The sequence below is a fragment of the Centropristis striata genome, chromosome 22 (genome assembly GCF_030273125.1).
Source record: "Centropristis striata isolate RG_2023a ecotype Rhode Island chromosome 22, C.striata_1.0, whole genome shotgun sequence".
In the NCBI taxonomy this organism is placed as follows: Eukaryota; Metazoa; Chordata; class Actinopteri; order Perciformes; family Serranidae; genus Centropristis; species Centropristis striata.
The window spans coordinates 14,437,705-14,459,538 of NC_081538.1; the positions used below are offsets into that span (position 1 = coordinate 14,437,705).

At 36.3% G+C, this 21,834-nt stretch overlaps 1 protein-coding gene across 2 annotated transcripts in view; it reads right to left on the bottom strand.

Annotated features, from left to right (window-relative positions):
- Nucleotides 1–21,834, bottom strand: part of scube1 (signal peptide, CUB domain, EGF-like 1) — a 226,835-nt gene that overhangs the window by 133,455 nt on the left and 71,546 nt on the right. For both annotated transcript variants that reach the window (XM_059325535.1, XM_059325534.1), the window contains exon 4: nucleotides 15,469–15,603. In XM_059325535.1, coding sequence (XP_059181518.1) covers nucleotides 15,469–15,603 — 135 coding nt within the window. The remainder of the gene's footprint in view (nucleotides 1–15,468; nucleotides 15,604–21,834) is intronic.

Sequence of the window (21,834 nt, forward strand, 5' to 3'; positions counted from 1 at the left end):
CACAGTCACATGACCACCACACCAGGGTGTTGAGTATATGGGAGATTATAGTAGATTTAAAGTGTTTTATACACCCTTGTCACTGTGGGTTCTTATGGGTTAAGGGGGAGATAGATAGGAGGTCAACAGTAGATGCCACATAGTGTGCACCCTCTGAGGCCATTTCAATGTTCCATTATGTCTTATATGATGTTGCAGCAATTATTGGGTTGATAATAAGTGTTACAAAGATTTGGTGCTAAATTTAACTATACTTCAGACACAGAATTTACAAAAAATGGTCAGAAATCCTTCCAAATACCACATTAAGACACCAAGTCATTGAGGAACGTCAGAGAAAAAAAAAACTTTTGACATTTTGGAATTGGCAGGCCTTAACTCCAATTCTCTAAACTGCTAAAACCTCCTTATTGTCAATATAACTATTAAAGCCATCCATCCTATGAATGCTCCAGGTCTCTAGTTTGTGGTTGTAAAGTTTCATGAGGCTGTGATTATCCTAGAGGTCACAACAGGTAATCTTATACAGTGAGGTCAAGTTTAAAAAATGCTCTCAATGAAATGCTATTATGGGGACTAACATCATCACATATGAATAAAGTTGGGATCATTGAATCCACACGAGTCTCAGCCTTCTAGTCATACCCAATTAATGCAAGTCCAAGACTTGCAGAAATATTCACATACAATAGTTGAAAATAACCAACATCAAAAAAACGACATGGTTTCAGTTCCATATCAGTATAAAGTGGGCATGTCTGTAAAGGGATACTCGTGGGTACCAAGGTTATTTTAGTTAACCAAAACTAACTAAATAACTAAAACTAGTTAACTGAAATAAAAATGAAAATGAGAGATTTAAAAAAAAGAAGAGGTTACAAAACTAACAAATTATAGTGAAAATGTCCTTCATTTTCGTCTTTGTCAACTTTTTTTCATACATAATCAAGTGTTTATATTTCTTCGCTTTGTGGGCTTCCGGGAGAAGCAGGAGTGAAATTACCATAGGGGAAACACAGCAAAATCCTTTTTGATTGATATGAAAAGAATTTATTTAGCTCCAACTAAACAGCTGCTGGTTAGTGAACATGCAGGAACACATGGTGAATATGTTTACTGAGACTGGGATGTCTACACTCCAACCAAAATTCAAAACACCTGGAACTGTAAGACTGAGTGAATAACCTTATTGGGGCTGAGATGGATAAACCAAAGGAAATAAAGGCAAAATGTATTATGACCTCTTTGAATCTCTCACCCAACACATAGCCCATTCCAAAAAAACTAACACTAGAACTAATAAAAACTAATCTAGAAAATTTCCTCAGGGGAAATTCTGAAAGGGCCACGGGGGCTACTGCCAGTGTGTGTCCACTATGATGAGATGCCGAATGTTCCGGGACAGAGGTGGACAGATTGGAATTTCTGGCCTCAAACAGAAAGCATTTTTGGCAAGCCATAATACCTATCATTGATCCGACTTCACTTTGAGCGTCCTGGGTTTTTCCTGAACGTCTACATATGTTTGTGTTTTTAAGAAAATTGAAAAAATAGCTTTGTTAGAGCGATCTAAAAAAACTGTTCCATCTCCCTTTTTCAGAAATCTTCCTGCGTTTTTAATATGGGAGCCAATGAGGCTGTTGGTGTGTGTTGGTGGCGCGTCTGTGCGTCCTACGCCCAAACTATAACTCTGACAGCTTTACAAGAGGATTGTGAGTGAGAAGACAAATTTTCCTACGTTTCTATGTATAAATTATTTCTGTAGAGTGGAATTTGCACCCTTGAGCGCAATTTTCAAATTTATTTTTTGACAATTTTTTCTCTCCCTCTACACTCTTGCGATGATGTCACACACTGTGACACGAACATACTAGGAAAAACTAGGAACCAAATTGACAAAAAAGTCTAGAAAAGCTTTAGAAAAATTTAGAGAAGGATCTAGAACAACCTAGAAGGTGATATTGAAAAACAATCTAGAGATCTAGAGCTTTTCTAAATTTTTCTTGATTATTTTCTAGATTTTTTTAATCCTTCTCTAGATTTGTCGAAAGCATTTCAAGATATTTCTAGATCTTTTTCTGGATTTTCTAGATATTTGTTTTCTAGATCATATTCTAGATTTCTAAAAAATCTTTTTCTGGATTTTTTCCCCTAGTTTTTACAAGAGCATTTCTTGATCATTTTCTAGATTTTTCTAGATTCTTTTAATTTTTCGAAATCTTACTAGATATTTCTAGATTTTTCTAGATCCTTTTAATTTTTCTAAAATTTACTAGATATTTCTAGATTATTTTCTAGATTTTTCTTAATCTTTCTTTAGATTTTTCTAAAGCATTTCTAGATTCTAGAAAAAAATCTAGAAAATCCAGAAAAAGATCTAGAAATATCTAGAAATGCTTTCAAAAATCTAGAGAAGGACCAAGAAAAATCTAGAAAATAATCAAGAAAAATATAGAAAAGCTCTAGGAAAAACTAGGAAACAAATTGAAAAAAGTCTAGAAATATCTAGAAAAGCTTTAGAAAAAAGGACCAAGAAAACTCTAGAAAGTGATATTGGAAAAAAAAACCTAGAGAGAGCTTTTCTAGATCTTTTATTAATCCTTCTCTTGATTTTTCGAAAGCATTTCTAGATTCTAGAAAAATAATCTAGAAAAAGATCTAGAAATACTTTAGAAAAATCTAGAGAAGGATCAAGAAAAATCTAGATCTTTTTCTGGATTTTCTAGATATTTGATATAGATCATATTCTAGATTTTTTTAAAATCTTTTTCTGGATTTTCCTTGATCCTTCTCAAGATTTTTCTAAAGCATTTCTAGAAAAATAATCTAGAAAAAGATCTAGAAATACTTTAGAAAAATCTAGAGAAGGATCAAGAAAAATCTAAAAAATAATCAATCTAGAATCCAGAAAAGCTCTCAGAAGAACTCGGGGGGAAAAAATCTAGAAAAAAGTCTAGGAATATAAATTTTTTTAGAAAAATTAAAAGGATCTAGCAAAAGCTAGAAGATGACCTAGAAAAAATCTAGAAAATCCAGGAAAAGATCTAGAAATATCTAGAAATGCTTCAGAAAAACAATGAGAAGGATATTAGATATTTTTTACTTGTTTTGGAAAGTCTTGACAAGCCAAATTTTCTTGTTCCATTGGCAGATAATTTTGCTATTTTAAGCAAAATTTTGTATTAATTTAAACAAAACACAACATAAATCACCAATTGACAAACAGTAAAAAAAAAAGAAAAGAAAAAGAACAACAACAATTAAATCACAAAACCAACCTAAATAAGTAAATAAATAAATAAAACAATAATAAATAAGAACTTCAACACATTAAATAACATTAAAACTAAACTAGTCACAAACAAACATCAAACATAACTAGAAAATTTCCTCTGGGGAAATTCTGAATGGGCCACAGGGGCTACTGCCGGTGTGTGTACACTATGATGAGATTCTTCAGAGAACTATGCCCTTTAACCTCAAAAAGTGTGTTCGTGTTTGTGTGTGTGTAATTAAAATCACATAGAGTTACCTGTGTGTGTGTGTGTGTGTGTGTGTGTGTGTGTGTGTGTGTGTGTGTGCGTGCGTGTAATCAAAATCACGTAAAGTTACCTGTGTGTGTGTGTGTGTGCGCGCGCACGCGCTCGTGCTTGAAGCATGTGTATGCATATGTGAGGAGTGTGCGCGCTTACATGTGTGTGTGTATCTGTAACTGTAATCACATCAAAGATCAAAGGCAATCAGATCAAAGCAATCAACAGAATTAACTGACACCTGCCAATGTCCCGGAAGAGTGACAGCAGCCAGAGGTGGACAGACTTTCTGGCCTCGAACAGAAAGCATTTTTGGCAAAACCATAATACCTATCATTGATCCGACTTCACTTTGAGCGTCCTGAGTTCTTCCTGAACGTCTACATATGTTTTTTTTAAGAAAAATGAAAAAATAGCTTTGTTAGAGCGATCTAAAAAAAACTGTTACATCTCCCTTCTTCAGAAATCTTCCTGCGTTTTTAATATGGGAGCCAATGAGGCTCCCATATTAAAAACGCAACGCTCCCATGTGTTGGTGGCGCATTTGTGCATCCTACGCCCAAACTATAACTCTGACAGCTTTATCAGGGGATTGTGATTGAGAAGACAAATTTTCCTACGTTTCTATGTATAAATTATTTTTGTAGAGTGGAATTTTCAGCCTGGAGTGCCGTTTTCAAATTTATTTTTTGACAATTTTTTCTCTCCCTCTACTCTGAGCAATGACATCACACACTGTCACACGAACATTCCGTGCAATACACACCCATTATAATCTCAGAATTTCTCCAAAAATTATCATAGTCATTGAACAGGGATTGATAAAAAAAACTTTATGACCTATCGAAACTTGGATTAATACACCGATACACAAGACTTGTGTCTACTGTTTAAAGTTTAAATGGAGTCTCTAGGTGAAATTATGCCGGAGAAGTAGACGTTTAAAAATCTCCAATCATTGTTCTTTTTTGCTCATTTTTTTTCAGCCATCCCATTCATTTCAATGCAAAATTTTGGGCAGTTTTTGTATTCTGTAGAGAAAAGTAATAGCACACCGATCCCGATCAAACCGCACGTTTTGATATATAATTTGTCCTGCAACTCTTCAAGTTGTAGGACTAGTAGCGGGACAAAATTGTGTCCGGAAGAGGAGGAAGAAAAAATCCACAGTATAACAATAGTGGTCCCTACAGCTATTGCTGTATGGGACCAGTGCTCGGTGCGATTGCCCCGTGGCCCTAACTAAAACTAAGCATTTTCAAAAAATAAAAACTAAACTAAAACTCACTCTAAAAACTAACTAAAACTAACTGAATTTGAAAACAAAAATTCACAATGAAATTAAACTAAGACTAATAAAAAAAATCCTAAACTATTATAACCTTGGTGGGTACCCACACAACCCATTTTCATTGGATATCTTGAGATCAGAGGTCAACTGACCCTTCAACCACTGCTAAATATTAATATGGTAATTTGATTATAATTATATTCATAATTATTAATCAGTGTTCCAAATTGATAGTTAAGTAACGTTATGAGACTGATTTAGGTGAATTGGCTATATTTTTCTCTGTTTTACAGAGAGGTGCCCCCAACGATCTATGACTTTGAATTATTCATAATTATCATAAATAATCATTATAATAAATGATATGACTTGATTTGCTCTGATAGCCATCTAACCACACTTTTGATCCATGAGATCCGCACAAGTGTTGCTCAGGTTCATCCTTACATATTTGATATCCTTATGGGAGGGATAGCATTTATGATCATTTATTATTACCTCTTTGAATCTTGCACCACATATCCCATTACAAAAAAACTAAAACTAACACTAAATTTTCAAAAAATAAAAACTAAACAGAGGTCAACTGACCCTTTTGAAAAATGGCAGTTTTTCCAGGTACCAATGGATCTTAGATCTTCTAGTTTCTGATGACACCATCGTACCATTTCCAATACTGATAAGACTGAGCCTGCTACAACCTCTGAAAGATGGAAGGACGGCCGAGGACGGCCACATTCTCAAGGACTCAATGGAATTCAATTTGCATTTTTAATTTGTCTTCTTGTTTGCAGTACAACTTTGCTTATTCACCATGTAGAACCTGATAATGTAATAAATTCCCGATAATGTAATAACCCCGATAATGTAATAAAAATCTGCTCTTGAGTCAATTGAAAATGTAATAAAACCTGATAATGTAATAATTTCCAGATAATGTAATAAAGTGCCTTTCCCAAAAATGTAATAAAAATCTGCACTTGAGTCCATTGAAAATGTAATAAAACCTAATATTGTAATAACTTCCCGATCATGTAATAAAGTGCATTTCCCAATAATGTAATACACTTTTTACCAATAATGTAATAAAGTATAACATTAATGGGAGGTTATTACATTATCAGGTTAGCCTTCATTTCTCAAGTCCTGAAAATGTAATAATTCACCATAATAATAATAATTCAACACCTGACCATCCATTACTTGAGTTCAAGTGGTGATACTGTGTAGGCAACTCTAGCTCAAGAGCTCTAGCGCCACCAACAGGTCAAAGTTGAATGTTTATTAACTTTTAACCCGTTCATCCATTTTTCACAAACGAGGTATCCATGACACACGAATGCATTCAACAGCTTCTTAAAATCTAAAGGTGCTTGGTGTTATACTGTATTATATTATTGGGAATTTATTACATTATCAGGTTCTACATGCCACACAAAGTGAAACTCTCAATTTCTGTCTACTGAATTCAATCCAGAAACCTTCAGAAATAGTTTTAAAGGGGTGGAGAAGAGAGAGGGGGGAGGTAGATATATTCACATGCTGGTTTATGGGGTTTCCAGTGAGCAAACACACTTCTATTTCTGCATCTCTTTCACCTCTCTCTCTGAATGTGTCCACAGAGAATCCTCCAACATCCTGACACTGGCTCCTAACACACCCACACCCTGGCCACAGCAACACTGTGAGCAACCAGGGGTAAAAAGAGGGCGAGGATAAAGGAGAGGTCACCCTGTTGCAGCCTCTTCCTGCACTGCAAAAAAACAAACTTGTATTTTTTGGCCTGAAACAGTGATTTAAGTTGGTAAAACTTGTAAATATAAATTATTGATTTTTAGGGCAATAATGTAAGTTAGCACAACAAAGCAAGCCAGGTGTATGCTCAAAAACAAGTTTGTGAGTTGTTGTTACTTATATCTTTAAGTTGGGGTTCACAACAAGGGACAATAAGTTCTGCTTACTCTTGTTTCTTGGTTGTGAAATGCTTTGTTTATGATCAGCTGCTGACGTTGTGCACAGTTAGTGACGGTGGCCACAGTTGCGTCTCCCGTGTTGAATCTGTCGCGTATGTGATCACAGATCACGGTCAAAACTGTTGCTAGGCGATTAAGCTACGATACGACGAACTGTCCCTGAAGGCAACACGCATCAGCGGTTTTACGTGAATTTACCTCTAAAATAACTCCGTCTGGTAACGTTCTCTTATTATCTCATAGCGTGGTGAATGTGCAGGTCACAACTTGTCCATCAGAGTTTAATGAGGGAAACCAATAAATCCAATTAGCCTCCTAGCACAGCTCTTAGCAGCTCACGGCTCTGCTCCGCCGTTCTAAAAATAGTTGGCACCGACAATTAAAGGTAACAAACGTACTCCTAAAACTACAGAATAGGGATTATTATATTATTTTTAATAGGCCTATTTTACACATTCTAAATATTATCTAGCAATATTTCAATTACTTTTCCAAAACCTTACAGAGCATTTTATTTTTTAATAACTTTTCAAGGACCTAAAAATTGCATTTTCAATTTCCATAACGTTTCCAGATTTTTCATGACCGTACGAACCCTGACTTGAAGTCTCATTGTGGCTGTGATGTGCTGCCTCCAGCTGGAGTCCACACAAAAATGACAAAAATCAGAATTCAGAGTTGAGCAAACTCAAAAGCAAAACTATAGATAGATAGATAGATAGATAGATAGATAGATAGATAGATAGATAGATAGATAGATAGATAGATAGATAGATAGATAGATAGATAGATAGATAGATAGATAGATAGATAGATAGATAGATCGATAGATAGACTATTTATCCCAAATTTAGTTTAATTGTCCAACTTAAAATTAAAGTTTGTTGCCTTGAAATTTTGATTTCACCCAACATTTCTTTTTTTGCAGTGTGCATTTGATGTCTCTCTCCTCCCCCTCAGGCTTCACCCCTCGCCACATTCCTCAAGCGTCTCCTTTTTGTGCCATTGCAAAGATGACAGATGACTGTCCTCTCATCTGTCTTTGAACTTCACTGCCACACTGTCCCCATTCACAGCCGCATGCATGTGAGCATTGTGCTTAGAGAATGTGTGTGTGAGCGTAGAGGGGAGCAGAAGGCAACCCCTCCTCACCTCGGGATCTCCGCTCCTTCAGCACCCCTCGCTGCTGCACACTGAGCACATAAATAACATGTGACAGGCGTAATGGCTCAGGGATGCCAGGGTAGTGGGGGTCAAATGATTTTAAGAAATCCAATGCCACTGTGGGTGTTGAGGGCAACGGACCAAGTCAGAGGCATGATGTCAGTGCCCTCACATCCCACCACGTCTCCTTGTGATCCAGAAAGGGTCACACACCCTGGACTTTTAAGGAGTCGACAGCAGATTTGGGTAGATTGATTTAAAGACTGATGTAGCTTCATGTTCAAAAGGATTAACAAACCATTTTACAGTCCCTCAGATCAATGTTATAATAGTTTTGGATTTTTCATTAGTTTTAGTTTTAATTTTCCTTGTCAATTTTTGATTTCAAATTCAGTTGGTTTTAATTTGTTTTAACTATGGAGTCTTGGCCTATTTTGTCCATTTTTGAATCCTTTTCATCCTGCCTGTATACACCACTTTAAAAAAATACCAACATGGCATTTAAACATTTTTTTAAGCACAACCTCACCTATATGACCTAATGATTATTTTTTATTCTGACTGACTGGATCAACATTTTAAACCAAAAAGAAACAAAGAAAAATCAACATGAATGTGAACTTGTTATTGTGTGTGATCCTGTCATTCAACTCTGGTTTTTATTCTAGTGAGACTCAATTTTATTTGGGTCTTGTGTGTTAAAGCGTAACAATTTGTCATTGCGTGTATTTTTTAGTCATTGTGTCTTTTTTTGGTAATTCTGTGTCTTTTGTTATGTCTTTTTTACACTGTAAAAACTGTGACTGGGCCTAATTAATATTTACAAAATAAAACTAGTAAAATATACATGAAAAAAATGTCTGAATGCAGTTTGGCATATTATTGTGTTGATTTTACCACATTGGAATTATTTATCAATTGCATTCTACTCATTTTTGTTTGACTAATATCAGCTGAAAATCAATGAGTACATTTTAATTATATTTTATCAGTACAGTCAACAATGTCGAATAATTAATACATTTTACTCATTGGAGACTAGTTGGTTTCAATCGCCGTACACTTCCGGCCAAGACATTTGCGTCACACGGAGGGTGATGTCGGACTCTGCTACAGCCGTTGGCGACTGTTACCAAGGTAAGAACCTTCAGCAAGTCTTTATAGATACTTTGCTAAGCAGTTGCACATTAATTTGCGATACCGCGAGTTACCTAACAACTTTACCGGCAGTAGGCTACTTTACTGGCAAGTTTAATCTCCGCCGGAGGCTAGCCTACTCCCCTACCCCACCTTGATAAGCGGCAAACAAAGCTGTCCTGAGGTGTTCAGGTGAGTGTTATCAGATACTCTGGGCTAGTCCATTGGTAACGTTAAGACGTTACTCGAGTAACCGTAAGGAGCAGTATTTATCGGCTTTACTACTAGCGGCGGTGTAGTGGTGGTGCTGGTAGCGGTGTGTGTGTGTGTGTGTGGGGGGGGGGGGGGGCAGCGGCGACTCATACACGGTTTTAAACTATGCATTTTCTTTATATCTGTCTTTTTTAACAACTGTTATGATAACCTTCCTAATAATTATTGATCTGTACATACAAAAGCAAGTGCAAACTTTAATTGCTTATTTAGTTGATTTCCATATCCTCTGTTCAGAGTTTTGTTTTTTTCAAATATTAATTCATCCATATGACTTACAGCTATGCATTTCTTTCTAGGTGCATAGGGAATCTATCAATACAAGACCACAGGTATGTATTGCACTTACTATCAACTTTGCTTACCCAGCATAAGTCGACAACATGGCATTGCAAAACAGTGAACAAACCTTTACACAATATAGGCTACTGTATGTTTAACCTGAAGTCCAAACCTGAATTTTAAAATGAAAGGAGCATAAAATGTCATTCTTTTTACTTATGATAACATTTGGAGTAGCAAAGATTTGTTTGATGACAAAAACTATTTAAATGTACAAGACTGTACAAGATTTTTATGTGTCACTGTACATTATGTAATTATTAGTACTATTACTATTTATACAATTATACTTTATATTTAAAGTTAATAAGACCTTTTTTCTCTTTCTTTCAAAATAACACAAGTCTAAGCATTCTAGCATTAAAAACTGAACCAAGACCTTGTGTAATATTAATTTATGTCATTTCAGGCTCCCAGCAATCCTACCATTAACATAACCAGAGACATTGTCATCAGGTGTCTGATGTTGTACTTTGGGGAACCTGCCGACCAGCTCTTTAAAGAGTATGATGTAAGTTGAAAGGCATCTCTCTCTCTCTCTCTCTCTCGCTCTCTCTCTCTCTCTCTCTCTCTCTCTCTCTCTGTCTCTCTCTCTTCTTTTATTTGTCAGTGCAAGCTATTTTAAGAACGGCAGAGAGCAGCCGGGAGCTCCTCAGAGCTACGCTACGGAGGCTAATGGAATTTCTTGGTTTCCCTAATCAAACTCATCAAATACACAACCAAAATACTCCAAAATGCTGTGGTAGACAAGTTGTGACCTGCACATTCACCACGCTATGACATAATAATGGAATGTTACGAGACGGAGCCGTTTTAGAGGTAAATTCGTGCAAAACAGCTGATCCACGTTCCCTTTGGGACAGTTGTTCAGCAAGCAGTCTCTGTATTTACCTCTAAAACGGCTCTGTCTTGTAACGTTCCATTATTATCTCATAGCCAGGTCAATGTACAGGTCACAGCTTGTCCACCACAGCGTTTTGGAGTTTTTTGGTTGTGTATTTGATGAGGGAAACCAAGAAATTCCATTGGCGTCTGTAGCGTAGCTCCGAGCAGCTCCCGGCTGCTCTCCACCGTTCTTAACATAGATTGCACCGACAAATAAAATGAACAAACCTACTGTTATGACTATAGGGATTATGGCAATGAGCCATTTCAAAAATGATGAACTATCCCTTTAAGTTAGTAAAGAACCAAACTAAGTGAAGTGTCTGTTAACATAGGGATGTTTTGATTTCAGTTTAAACCATATTGCATACACATCCCTATTGTACACACTGTTTATGTTTTTTACAGCTTTTTTCTGTTTTTTTATTTTGGCATTTTGAACAAAGTAATATTTTTGAAAAATGTTGAAACTGTATGTGTAGAAAAAATTACACAAATAAACGTTTATTTGCTGTTTTCCTACATATGGTAATTTGTTAACTGACCTCCAGTAACTTTTTGCAACAAGAAGGAATGGTATTAAGTAAATTCAACATAAAAATATTATGGCAACAAAGTGACAATTAATAATATTACATAGATTTCATGTCATGTGGTACCAATTATTAGTTGACACAACTTATTTCATTCATTGAATCCAAATTATTCTTATCCAGATATTTAAAAGGATAACCTCAATTTAACCCATAAAATTAGTAAATAGAAATCAATTTCGTCCAGATAATTACTAAATATGAATCAATTCCATTTAATTAATTAGTAAATCTAAATAACTTTTTCACAGATATTTAGTAAATCCAAATTACCTTTTCTCAGATATTTAGTAAATATTCATCAGTTTTCCCTGTAAAATTGATTTGGATTTACTCAACCTTTGCTATATTATTAGTAAATCCAAATTATTTTAACCAATAATTATAATATTTATTATTTAATATTTTTGTTTAAATTTACTTAACTAAATTAATAGTTTTTAATCAAAGTTGAAGGAATTAAAATCTACTCAATTATATTAAGTGTCACTTTGTTGCCTTAATTTTTTTAAGTAGACAATGGTCAAAATTTTTTGAGTGTAGTTATTTTGTGTCTTTTTTTAGTTATTGTGTCTTTTTTTGGGTGATAGTGTCTTTTCTGGGGTCATAGTGTCTTTTTTGGTGATTGTGTGTCTTTTTTTAGTCATTTTGTGTCTTTGTGTCTTTTTTTGGTAATTTTGTGTCTTTTTTGGGTCATAGTGTCTTTTTTTGGTGATTGTGTGTCTTTTTTTGGTGATTGTGTGTCTTTTTTTAGTCACTTTGTGTCTTTTTTTTGTCATTTTGTGTCTTTTTTTAGTCGTTTTGTGTATTTTTTTGGTCATTGTGTCTTTTTTAGTCCAACATAAAATGTGATTTTGAAATATTTTTTTTTACTTTCAAAACACTATCATGCTCAATAAAGAATTATAGAAGAAGAATAAAAATGTGAACAAAACTGTCAAATATAACATCTAAGAGGGTTACATCCAGTTACATCATTTTATACTAAATATATTTGAGCTTGTCTCCAGTTTTACTTAGTATGTCATCATCAAACTGAAACTGGCCTCATGGAGTTTACAGCCAGAACTTTAGAGGTAAATTTACAGTAGGGCTCCATGCTGCTTTGTTTTCTCTGGATGTGATGAAGAAGTCTGGATTTGGAGCTTTTCGAGACTCCAGAGGGTTAAAGTGAGTTTGCTAGTTTTAATTAGTGTTTTTTTTTTTTTTAATGCTTAGTTTTAATTTAGTTTTTATTAGTTTTAGTTGTTTTTTTTAATGTGGTATTTGTTGGGTGCAAGACTCAAAAAAGTCACAATAAATGTTTCCTTTATTTGCTTTGTCTGATCCATCTCAGCCCCAATAAGTTTATGAAATCATAAAACCGGATAGATGAAATAGATTTCATATCAACCAAAAAGGTTTACGTATAAAAAAAGTTGACAGACGAAAATGAAGGACATTTTCACTATAATTTTAGTTAGTTTTGTAACCACACATTCTGGATTCTGGAAACCAGCCATTCATTTTTCCGTATAGGAGGCGTGGTTTACGATCCTCCAGAGCCGTTTATTGGGTGCTACTATTATCTATAGAAAGCGTCTGTACGCAGCTCTTAGCCAATCGTATCAGTTATTACCAAATTACGTATGTAGAGCGGCAGAAATGAATGTTTACATAGCCAGGCTAGCCATCTTGCATCTCTACTTTGAGACTAAAATGCTCAGTTGTGCTTCTGCAACGCTTTTCTGCAGCATGTTCTGGCTCTGGCTGCTCAATAGTTACAGCTTAATCTACCGGCAGTGTTGGTGTGTGTGTGTGCGTTTTACGCCTTAACCCCCCTCATGTCATTCAGCCACACACATCCACTGATTTTATGGTCAATAGACGAGCTGCTGTGGGTCTCTCGTAGCGAGATCGCCGGCGTTACAGCAGCGAGCCGTAGCGGGGCTAGTTGGTAGATTAGGCTTTTGCCAAATCCTGTCGGAAGCAAGGCTAAAACATACTTTTTCGTGGTGAAACAAGAGTGTAAAGTCAATTGTTGTTCCTCTTTTAAAAAAAGCTTTCGCTCTAAACTATTTAAAATGCGGTCAGCTAGATCGAAAGAGAGCTTCGCGTCAGCTGCAGCCATGTTGGATCCGTAAGAAAACTACAAGACTACAAGCTTACGTCTGCCGAGTAGTACGCGACATCGCCTTGCCGTCCCCTCCCATTTCTGTGATTGGATCCCTAAAACAGGGCTAAGAAACCTCCGTAGTTTCCAGAGCCTTTCGCAGTTCGAAATGAAATCGAGCGCGCAAGGCAGTCTGGTCATACCCAGGCTACCAAAACCCAGAACATTTCACCCATTGCACTCCCTGTGTTTAGTTAAAGATTAAGCTAAGAGCTGTAATTATTTAATTGGGGCCACCGGGCAATCGCACCGAGCACTGGTCCCATACAGCAATAGCTGTAGGGAACAGCAAAGCCCCGAGCACTACTGTTATACTGTGGATTTTTTCTTCTTCCTCTTCCGGACACAATTTCGTCCCGCTACTAGTCCTACAACTTGAAGAGTTGCAGGACAAATTATATATCAAAATGTGCGGTTTAATCGGGATCATGTGCTATTACTTTTCACTACAGAATATGAATTTTTCCCGATTTACGTCGCGAAAAACTGCCCAAAATTTTGGATTGAAATGAATGGGACTGCCGGAAAAAAAATGAGCGAAAAAGAACAATAATTGGAGATTTTTAAACGTCTACTTCTCCGGCATAATTTCACCTAGAGACTCCATTTAAACTTTAAACAGTAGACAAGTCTTGTGTATTGGTGTATTAATCCACGTTAGGTCATATAGTTTTTTATAAATCCCTGTTCAATGACCATGATCATTTTTGGAAACATTCTGAGATTATAATGGGTGTGTATTGCACGGAATGTTCGTGTCACAGTTAGTGTGTGACATCATCGCCAGAGTGTAGAGGGAGAGAAAAAATTGTCAAAAAATAAATTTGAAAACTGCGCTCCAGGCCGCAAATTCCACTCTACAGAAATAATTTATACATAGAAACGTAAGAAAATGTGTCTTCTCACTCACAGTCCTCTGGTAAAGCTGTCAGAGTTATAGTTTGGGTGTAGGACGCACAGATGCGCCACCAACACGCACCAACAGACTCATTGGCTCCCATATTAAAAACGCAGGAAGATTTCTGAAAAAGGGAGATGGAACAGTTTTTTTAGATCGCTCTAACAAAGCTATTTTTTAATTTTTCTGAAAAAAAAAAAACATATGTAAACGCTCAGGAAGAACTCAGGACGCTCAAAGTGAAGTCGGATCAATGATAGGTATTATGGATTTGCCAAAAATGCTTTCTGTTCGAGGCCAGAAATTCCAGTCTGTCCACCTCTGCTGTCACTGTGCCGGACCAGGTGGTAGTTAATTCTGTTGATTGCTTTGATCTGATTGCCTTTGATCTTTGATGCGATTACAGTTACAGATACACACATGCTCGTAAGCGTGCACACTCCTCACACATGCATACACATGCTTCAAACACACGCATGCACACACACAGACACACACACAGGTAACTTTATGTGATTTTAATTACACACACGTACACAAACAAATGCGCGCATAAGCGCGCACACTCCTCCACTTTTTTTTTCTCGTAGATTTGCCAATTTAATCTCGTCAACTTTTTTTACCATTTATTTGAGATTTTTTGGTGACAAATTTGAGATTTTTTTCTCATAAATTTAAAAATATTAAATATTCACTGTAATAAATTATTCTGTAGTCATTTCATTTTACTTAAAATGTACTATATATTTAATACATTTTATCAAATATATTAAGTAACTTTAATATAAAAATGTTTGAGATAGAGTCTACTTATTTTGACCACATTAAATATAATCTTATAATTGTAATAATTTGTAACTTTTTATGCCGTTAATTTGAGATTTTTTTCTCATAAATTTAAAAATATTAAATATTCACTGTAATAAATTATTCTGTAGTCATTTCATTTTACTTAATATATTTCATAAAATGTATTAAATATATAGTACATTTTAAGTAACTTCAATATAAAAATGTTTGAGATAGAATCTACTTATTTTGACCACATTAAATATAATCTTTTGTCACTTCCTGTTAAGTTGTTATTAACTCAACTTGCAACTTCGTTAGATTTAATTAATAATATTGCATGCAAACTGTTGCCTCAATTTTATTGAGTAGCTATTGTTTATCTTTTTTTACAGTGCAGTGAAATGAAGCTGTGCATGTTCTTCTCTGCAGTCTTACCATCAGAGCGGTGGATGCAGGTATGCTGGTTGTCGCTGAGGAAGAAGCCCTCTGTGCACTGACACTCATAGCTCCCCATGGTGTTAACACACACTTGCTGGCATCCCCCGTTGTTGTCCACACACTCATCCACATCTGGAGAAAAAGAGAGAGACTAAATCAAGCATGGCAGCATGGCAGTATAGCAACTGTGTCACATGTAAATGAGAAAATATGTGCCGGCAAAGGTCTGATGAGAGTGATGACACCAGAGTCAGGAATGTGTTGGCCACACATGCAAATGCACACGAACACACACTGTAAAAATTGTCTGTAGATTTTACGGTGAAAAACTGCTAAACCATGACAGCAAAAGACCGTAAAATGTGTTAATTCAGTTTCAGTAACAATAAAACACTGTAAATGTATATATCAGCCAAAACAGTATTTTTTTTTTTTTTTTTTAAATACATTACTCCATAAATAAATAAATAAATAAATAAATACATTACTCCACTGTAAAATACACTGGAGAGTTAACCCTTAATAGGGCACTCATTGAAATGCTTGCTAATTCCAAATTTCAACACAGAGAATATTGGAGGATATTACATACTGCCAGAATGTGTAAAAAAAAAAAAAACATACCGAGATTAAAGTGGCAAATCTACGAGAAAAAAATTCGCAGATTTATGAGATTTAAAGTGGTGAATCTGCGAGGAAAAAGTAGTTTTTTTCCCCACTTTTCTCGTAAATCTGCTACTTTTTCCGCGCAGATTTGCCACTTTAAATCTCTTAAATCTGCAACTTTTTTTCTTGTAGATTTGCCACTTTAATCTAGTAAATTTGCAACTTTTTTCTCTAAATATTATTATATAAATAAGTTCTCCTTGTACAAGTCACTGAAGAATAACTCAGATTTTAGGCTACAAAACGACTGACCTAGGTTTAGGTCAAAAAACTTCCTGGTTAAGCATTATAAAAGACAGTTTGAACCATGAATAAATGTACGTAAAATGCTGTAAGTGAAATAGTTACAGGGGGGAAGTGAGCCACCGAAGTAATGTTAAAAAAAAAAAAAATTTTAAACGTAAATTACTCAAAAAGTCATTTACTTTTGTTTTCACACGGGACATGAACCCTGTTCTCCTGGGTAAAAGTCATATTTTGCTGCATGGGCTGTAAAAAATGTCTGTAGATTTTACGGTGAAAAACTGCTAAACCATGACAGTAAAATACGTAAAATGATAAATGGATTAAATCACTTTCAGTATCAATGAAACACCGTAAATGTATCAGCCAAAACAGTATTTTTTACATTTTTATTTATTTTTTAAATACATTACTCCACTATAAAATACACTGGCACCGTGTTTGTAGCAAAACATGTCCTGTAATATATATACAAGCCATCAGTTTTGCATTTATGTTTTGTAAAAATCCTTTTTCTCACTGTTAAATGTACTAAACACCATATCTCTAACAGAAATATACTGCAATATTTAATGGTAAAAATCTTTAATTTATGCAGCAATTATAAAGTATTTTCTTGTCAATTATAAAGCAGAACAGCGTTTCATTTTGATAAAATACGGTAAAATATGGAATAAAATGGCAATCTTAAATGGGAACTCAACAGTGCTAATATAATTTTACTGTAATATTACAAAAAATTGCATTTATTACAGTTAAGTTCTTGCAACCACAGCCGTAACCATAAAAACAACAGTTGTTTTTGTTACAGTGTGTACAAACGCCTTATATTCACGTTTATATTGACAAAGACCAGGCTGGATTTAAACTCATGCCTCCATACCCCTAACTAACACATGTCAAAGATTCCAACCAAATTATCATCTGGGAATTGCAGAGTCATTGCACTTTCACGCTTTGCAGAAATGTTTGGGATTAAATCCTGGTAACTGCTAGCCTGGGTATACCCATACTGCCTTGCACGCTTGATTTCATTTCGAACCTGCAGCCGGTCTGGCAACAATGGCCGTTTCTTAGCCCTGTTTTAGTGATCCAATCACAGAACGGGGAGGGACGGCAAGATGATGACACATACTTTTCGGCAGATGGAAGTTTGTAGTTTTGTAGTTTTGTAACAGATCCAACATGGCTGCAGCAGACGCGAAATTCTCTTTCGATCTAGCTGACAGTGTTTTAAATAGTTTAGAGCGAAAGTTGATTTTAAAAGAAAAACAACTTTTGCTTCTGACAGGATTTGGCCAAAGCCTAATCTACCGACTAGTCCCGCTGCTGCTCGCTGCTGTAATGCCGCTGATCTCGCTACGAGCCGGGGGACAGCGGAGCCGCCGAGAGACCTGCAGCAGCTCATCTTTTGACCATAAAATCAGTGGATGTGTGTGGCTGAATGACATGAGGGGGAATAAGGCGTAAAAATAAATAATCTTGCAGAAAGCAAGAACTGGAGAAGCAAAGCAGCAAACAACACTCTCTCTCACAGACAGACAGACAGACAGACAGACAGCAGGGTTCGTACACTTTTTTAGCAATGGTTTTCCATAACTTTTCAATGACTTCTCCATAACCTTTCAATGAATTGTCAAGACCAAAAAATTAACGCATTTCAGTCGGACCACTGTAGTCGGTGCCTCTAAACCAAACCACAGACACATTTGATACACCTTGCTATGTTTTAATTGAATTCTTATTAACACACATTTATATGGATTAAAGCTAAATCTTCTGACTGAAATTTTATTTGCGCTACAGCCAAGTCACGTGCAGTATTTGAAACACACTTTGTTAGGTAACTTGACACCTGCTTAAGAAATACTAATGCATAAGAATTCAGAACCAAATGCAGCCATCACATTTAAATGCTCAAACAATACTGTTTTACAGGAGGAGGATTTTAAACAGCTGTTCTATTGTATCTATTGCATTTTTTTTTTTTGTCTTTTCGTTTTGCAAAAGCTTGTCTTTACTCTCTAAAATAATCAAGCATCTACACAACTTTTCATTAGATGTTTTTATTTTCCTTATTATTTCAAATAAACCTTTTATATATTCTGACTGCTGAGAGGACCTTCACAGCTTCTCTCCGTTTCCTTTTGTTTGTTAACGAGCCACGGGCCGTTAATAGCTAACAGGCTAACAGTTAGCTCTGTAGTAGTACAGTGTGTATGTGCTGCTGCTGAAGGAGGTGTTCACTTAGCGATCTCTGGTTGTTTACAACAAGCACTGGACAATCTGTGCAGTTAGTGATGACGGTTAATTCACGATCAATATGTTTATTATTATAATTAGCCATTCTGCTTTGTTTATGATCAGCTGCTGAAGTTATGCACAGTTAGTGACGGCGGCCACAGTTGCGTCTCCCGTGTTGAATGCGTCACGTATGTGATCATGGATCACGGTCGAATCTGTTTCTAGGCGATTAAGCTACGATCGAAAGTGCTCTCTTTTCTTTGGCAGTGCGATCTACTTTACAAATAAAAATAACATTCAAATGCAGAGACCGCTTGCTGAAATACCGAACTGTCCCTGAAGGCAACACGCATCAGCGGTTTTACATGAATTTACCTCTAAAACAACTCCGTCTGGTAACGTTCTGTTATTATCTCATAGCGTGATGAATGTGCAGGTCACAACTTGTCCACCAGAGCGTTTTGGCGTTATGGGATTGTGTATTTGATGAGTTTAATGAGGGAAACCAAGAAATCCAATTAGCCTCCGTAGCATAGCTCTGAGCAGCTTACGGCTCTGCTCCGCCGTTCTAAAAATAGCTGGCACCGACAATTAAAGGTACCAAAAGTACTCCTAAAACTACAGTATAAGGATTATCATATTATTTTTAATAGGCCTATTTTACACATTCAGAATATTATCCAGCAATATTTCAATGACTTTTCCAAAACCTTACAGAGGATTTTATTTTTCCATAACTTTTCAAGGTTTTTCATGACCGTACGAACCCACAGACCGACCAACAGACAGACCGGCAGACCGACCGACCTACCGACGGTAGACTGTGAGCAGCGAGAGTCAGAACATGCTGCAGAAAAACGTTGCAGAAGCAGAACTGTGCATTGTAGCCTCAAGGTAGAGATGGGCTAGTCTGGCTATGTAAACATCAATTTCTGTCGCTCTACATACATCATCTGGTATAACTGATACGATTGCCTAAGAGCTACCTTCTGACACTTTTGATAGACATTCGTAGCACCCAATAAACGGCTCTGGAGGATCGTAAACCACGCCTCCAAAACAGAAAAATGAATTGCTGGTTTCCAGACTAATCTCATTTGTCATTAGTCTGGTGTTAGCCAGGCTGGGTAACTGCAGAGATGTCAACAAATCCATTCAAAGTGTGCCATCACCTCATTCTCTCTGAATGTATCTTGGATCGTGCCTGAATGAGTGTTCAATGAAACCTAAAGCTGACTTCATCCTGTCCTGGACTCATACACTTCCTGTGTAAATATGCTGGTGTGTAAGCGCCACACAAGTTGTTGTGTACTCATTGAACTCTGGGCTTTATTTCCATTTCACTACCAAACACCATTTTAAAGCAAATCTTCTGGTTTAAGAGATGTCATTAATATGACTGATGCATTTAATTTTCAGGCCGGGTGAGGGAGAGAGAGAGAGAGAGAGAGAGAGAAGAAATGTAGCCATCTCCAAGTCCAATTGATCTCTGCCAACATTTTTTCATAAACACAGGCCACGAGGCCATTTTGCAAGTTTCTTCCAGAGCCCCTCTGTTTTGTTTGATAGTGCTTGTGTAAACTTGCATAAAATTTTGTTTAGACACAACGAGGATGTGCTTGACACATCAGAGAAGGGGGGGGGGGGGGGGGGGGGGGGGGGGGGTCTGGAGAGAGGTGAAGAGAAGGAGGAGAGAGGTGAAGAGAAGGAGGAGGGGGTTGGTGAGGAGTGAGTGTTAGGAGGCTCCAGCGGAAACAAAAGACTTGCATGCAAACAAGTGAAGAAAATCCCTTGAAAGTAACAATTATTTATGAAGCATTTGTGAAAAGGTTCACAGAAAGTTTGATCATGAGGAAATCCACAGGGAAACAGAAACATCTCGTTCCTCAACTCTTTTGTTGTTGCACAGTTTTGTATGGACGATAGAGTACGATAGTTTATTACAGAGACATGTTTTAATTATTTAATTAATAGAGGCTACCCTAAATGATGCCTCCTGCCACCATTGGGAATTCATTCACACCGATGCAATTTGGGGTTCAGTATCTTGCTCAAGGATACTTCTACATGAAGGCTGCCATGGTCAGGGATCGACCCACCAACCGTCCGATCGGTGGGTAACCACTCTACGACTGAGCCACAGCCACCCGTCTTTCTACGCAGCATGTCAGCACCCTCTGACTTGGAAATGATTGCTAACCAGGACTTGGAATTTACACAGTAAAAACAAGCCAAATAAGTGTCCATAAAACATACCAAGCATAACTAGATAAACCCAAAGTCAAGGAAGCCTTCTACAATTAAACTCCAAAAGGCATGTATCTGCATATATCAGCCAAAACAGTATTTTTTACATTTTTAAAAATTTTTTTAATACATTACTCCACTGTAAAATACACTGGCAACGTGTTTGTAGCAAAAATATACTGTAATATATATACAAGCCATCATTTTTGCATTTTTTTTGTAAAAATACTTTTTCCAATTGTGAAATGTACCAAACACCATATCTCTAACAAATATACTGTAATATTTAATGGTAAAATCTTTAATTTATGCACCATTTATAAAGTATTTTCTTGTCAATTATATGGCAGAACAGCGTCTCTTTTGATGGAAAAACTTTATTTTTTATGGTAAAATATGGAATAAAATGGCAATCTTAAACGTGAAATCAACAGAGCCAATATCATTTTACCGTAATATTAGAAAAAGTTTCACCGTATTTATTACGGTAAAGTTCTAGCGACCACAGCTGCAAATTTTTTACCGTAAAAACAAGTTGTTTTTTTAACAGTGTATATAAATGTTAAAAACTGACATTTGATTGGCACAGGTGAGCCTGTAGCTGTGAAACCATCCCTTATGATTTTATTTTTTATTATTAATGTGTCATGAATTAATCATATGCCTGGCCTTAACAGGTTTACCAACCAGCATTAATTAGAAAAGAGGCCAGAAGCAGAAGAGCAGCACTGTATTTGTTGAGTTGAAAAAAGGTTGAATTTTCACCCAAGAGAACGGGGTTTGTATCCCATGTGAAACAAAAGCAAACGACTTTTTATGAAACTCAGGTTTTTTACTTTCAAAAGACCTCTATGAAGCGGATCACGAAAAATCTGTGTACCTCGCCCGGCACGGGTAAACCGGGGCCCCCTCCTGGAGCCAGACCCGGGAGGGGAGCACGCAGGCGAGCGTCTGGTGGCCGGG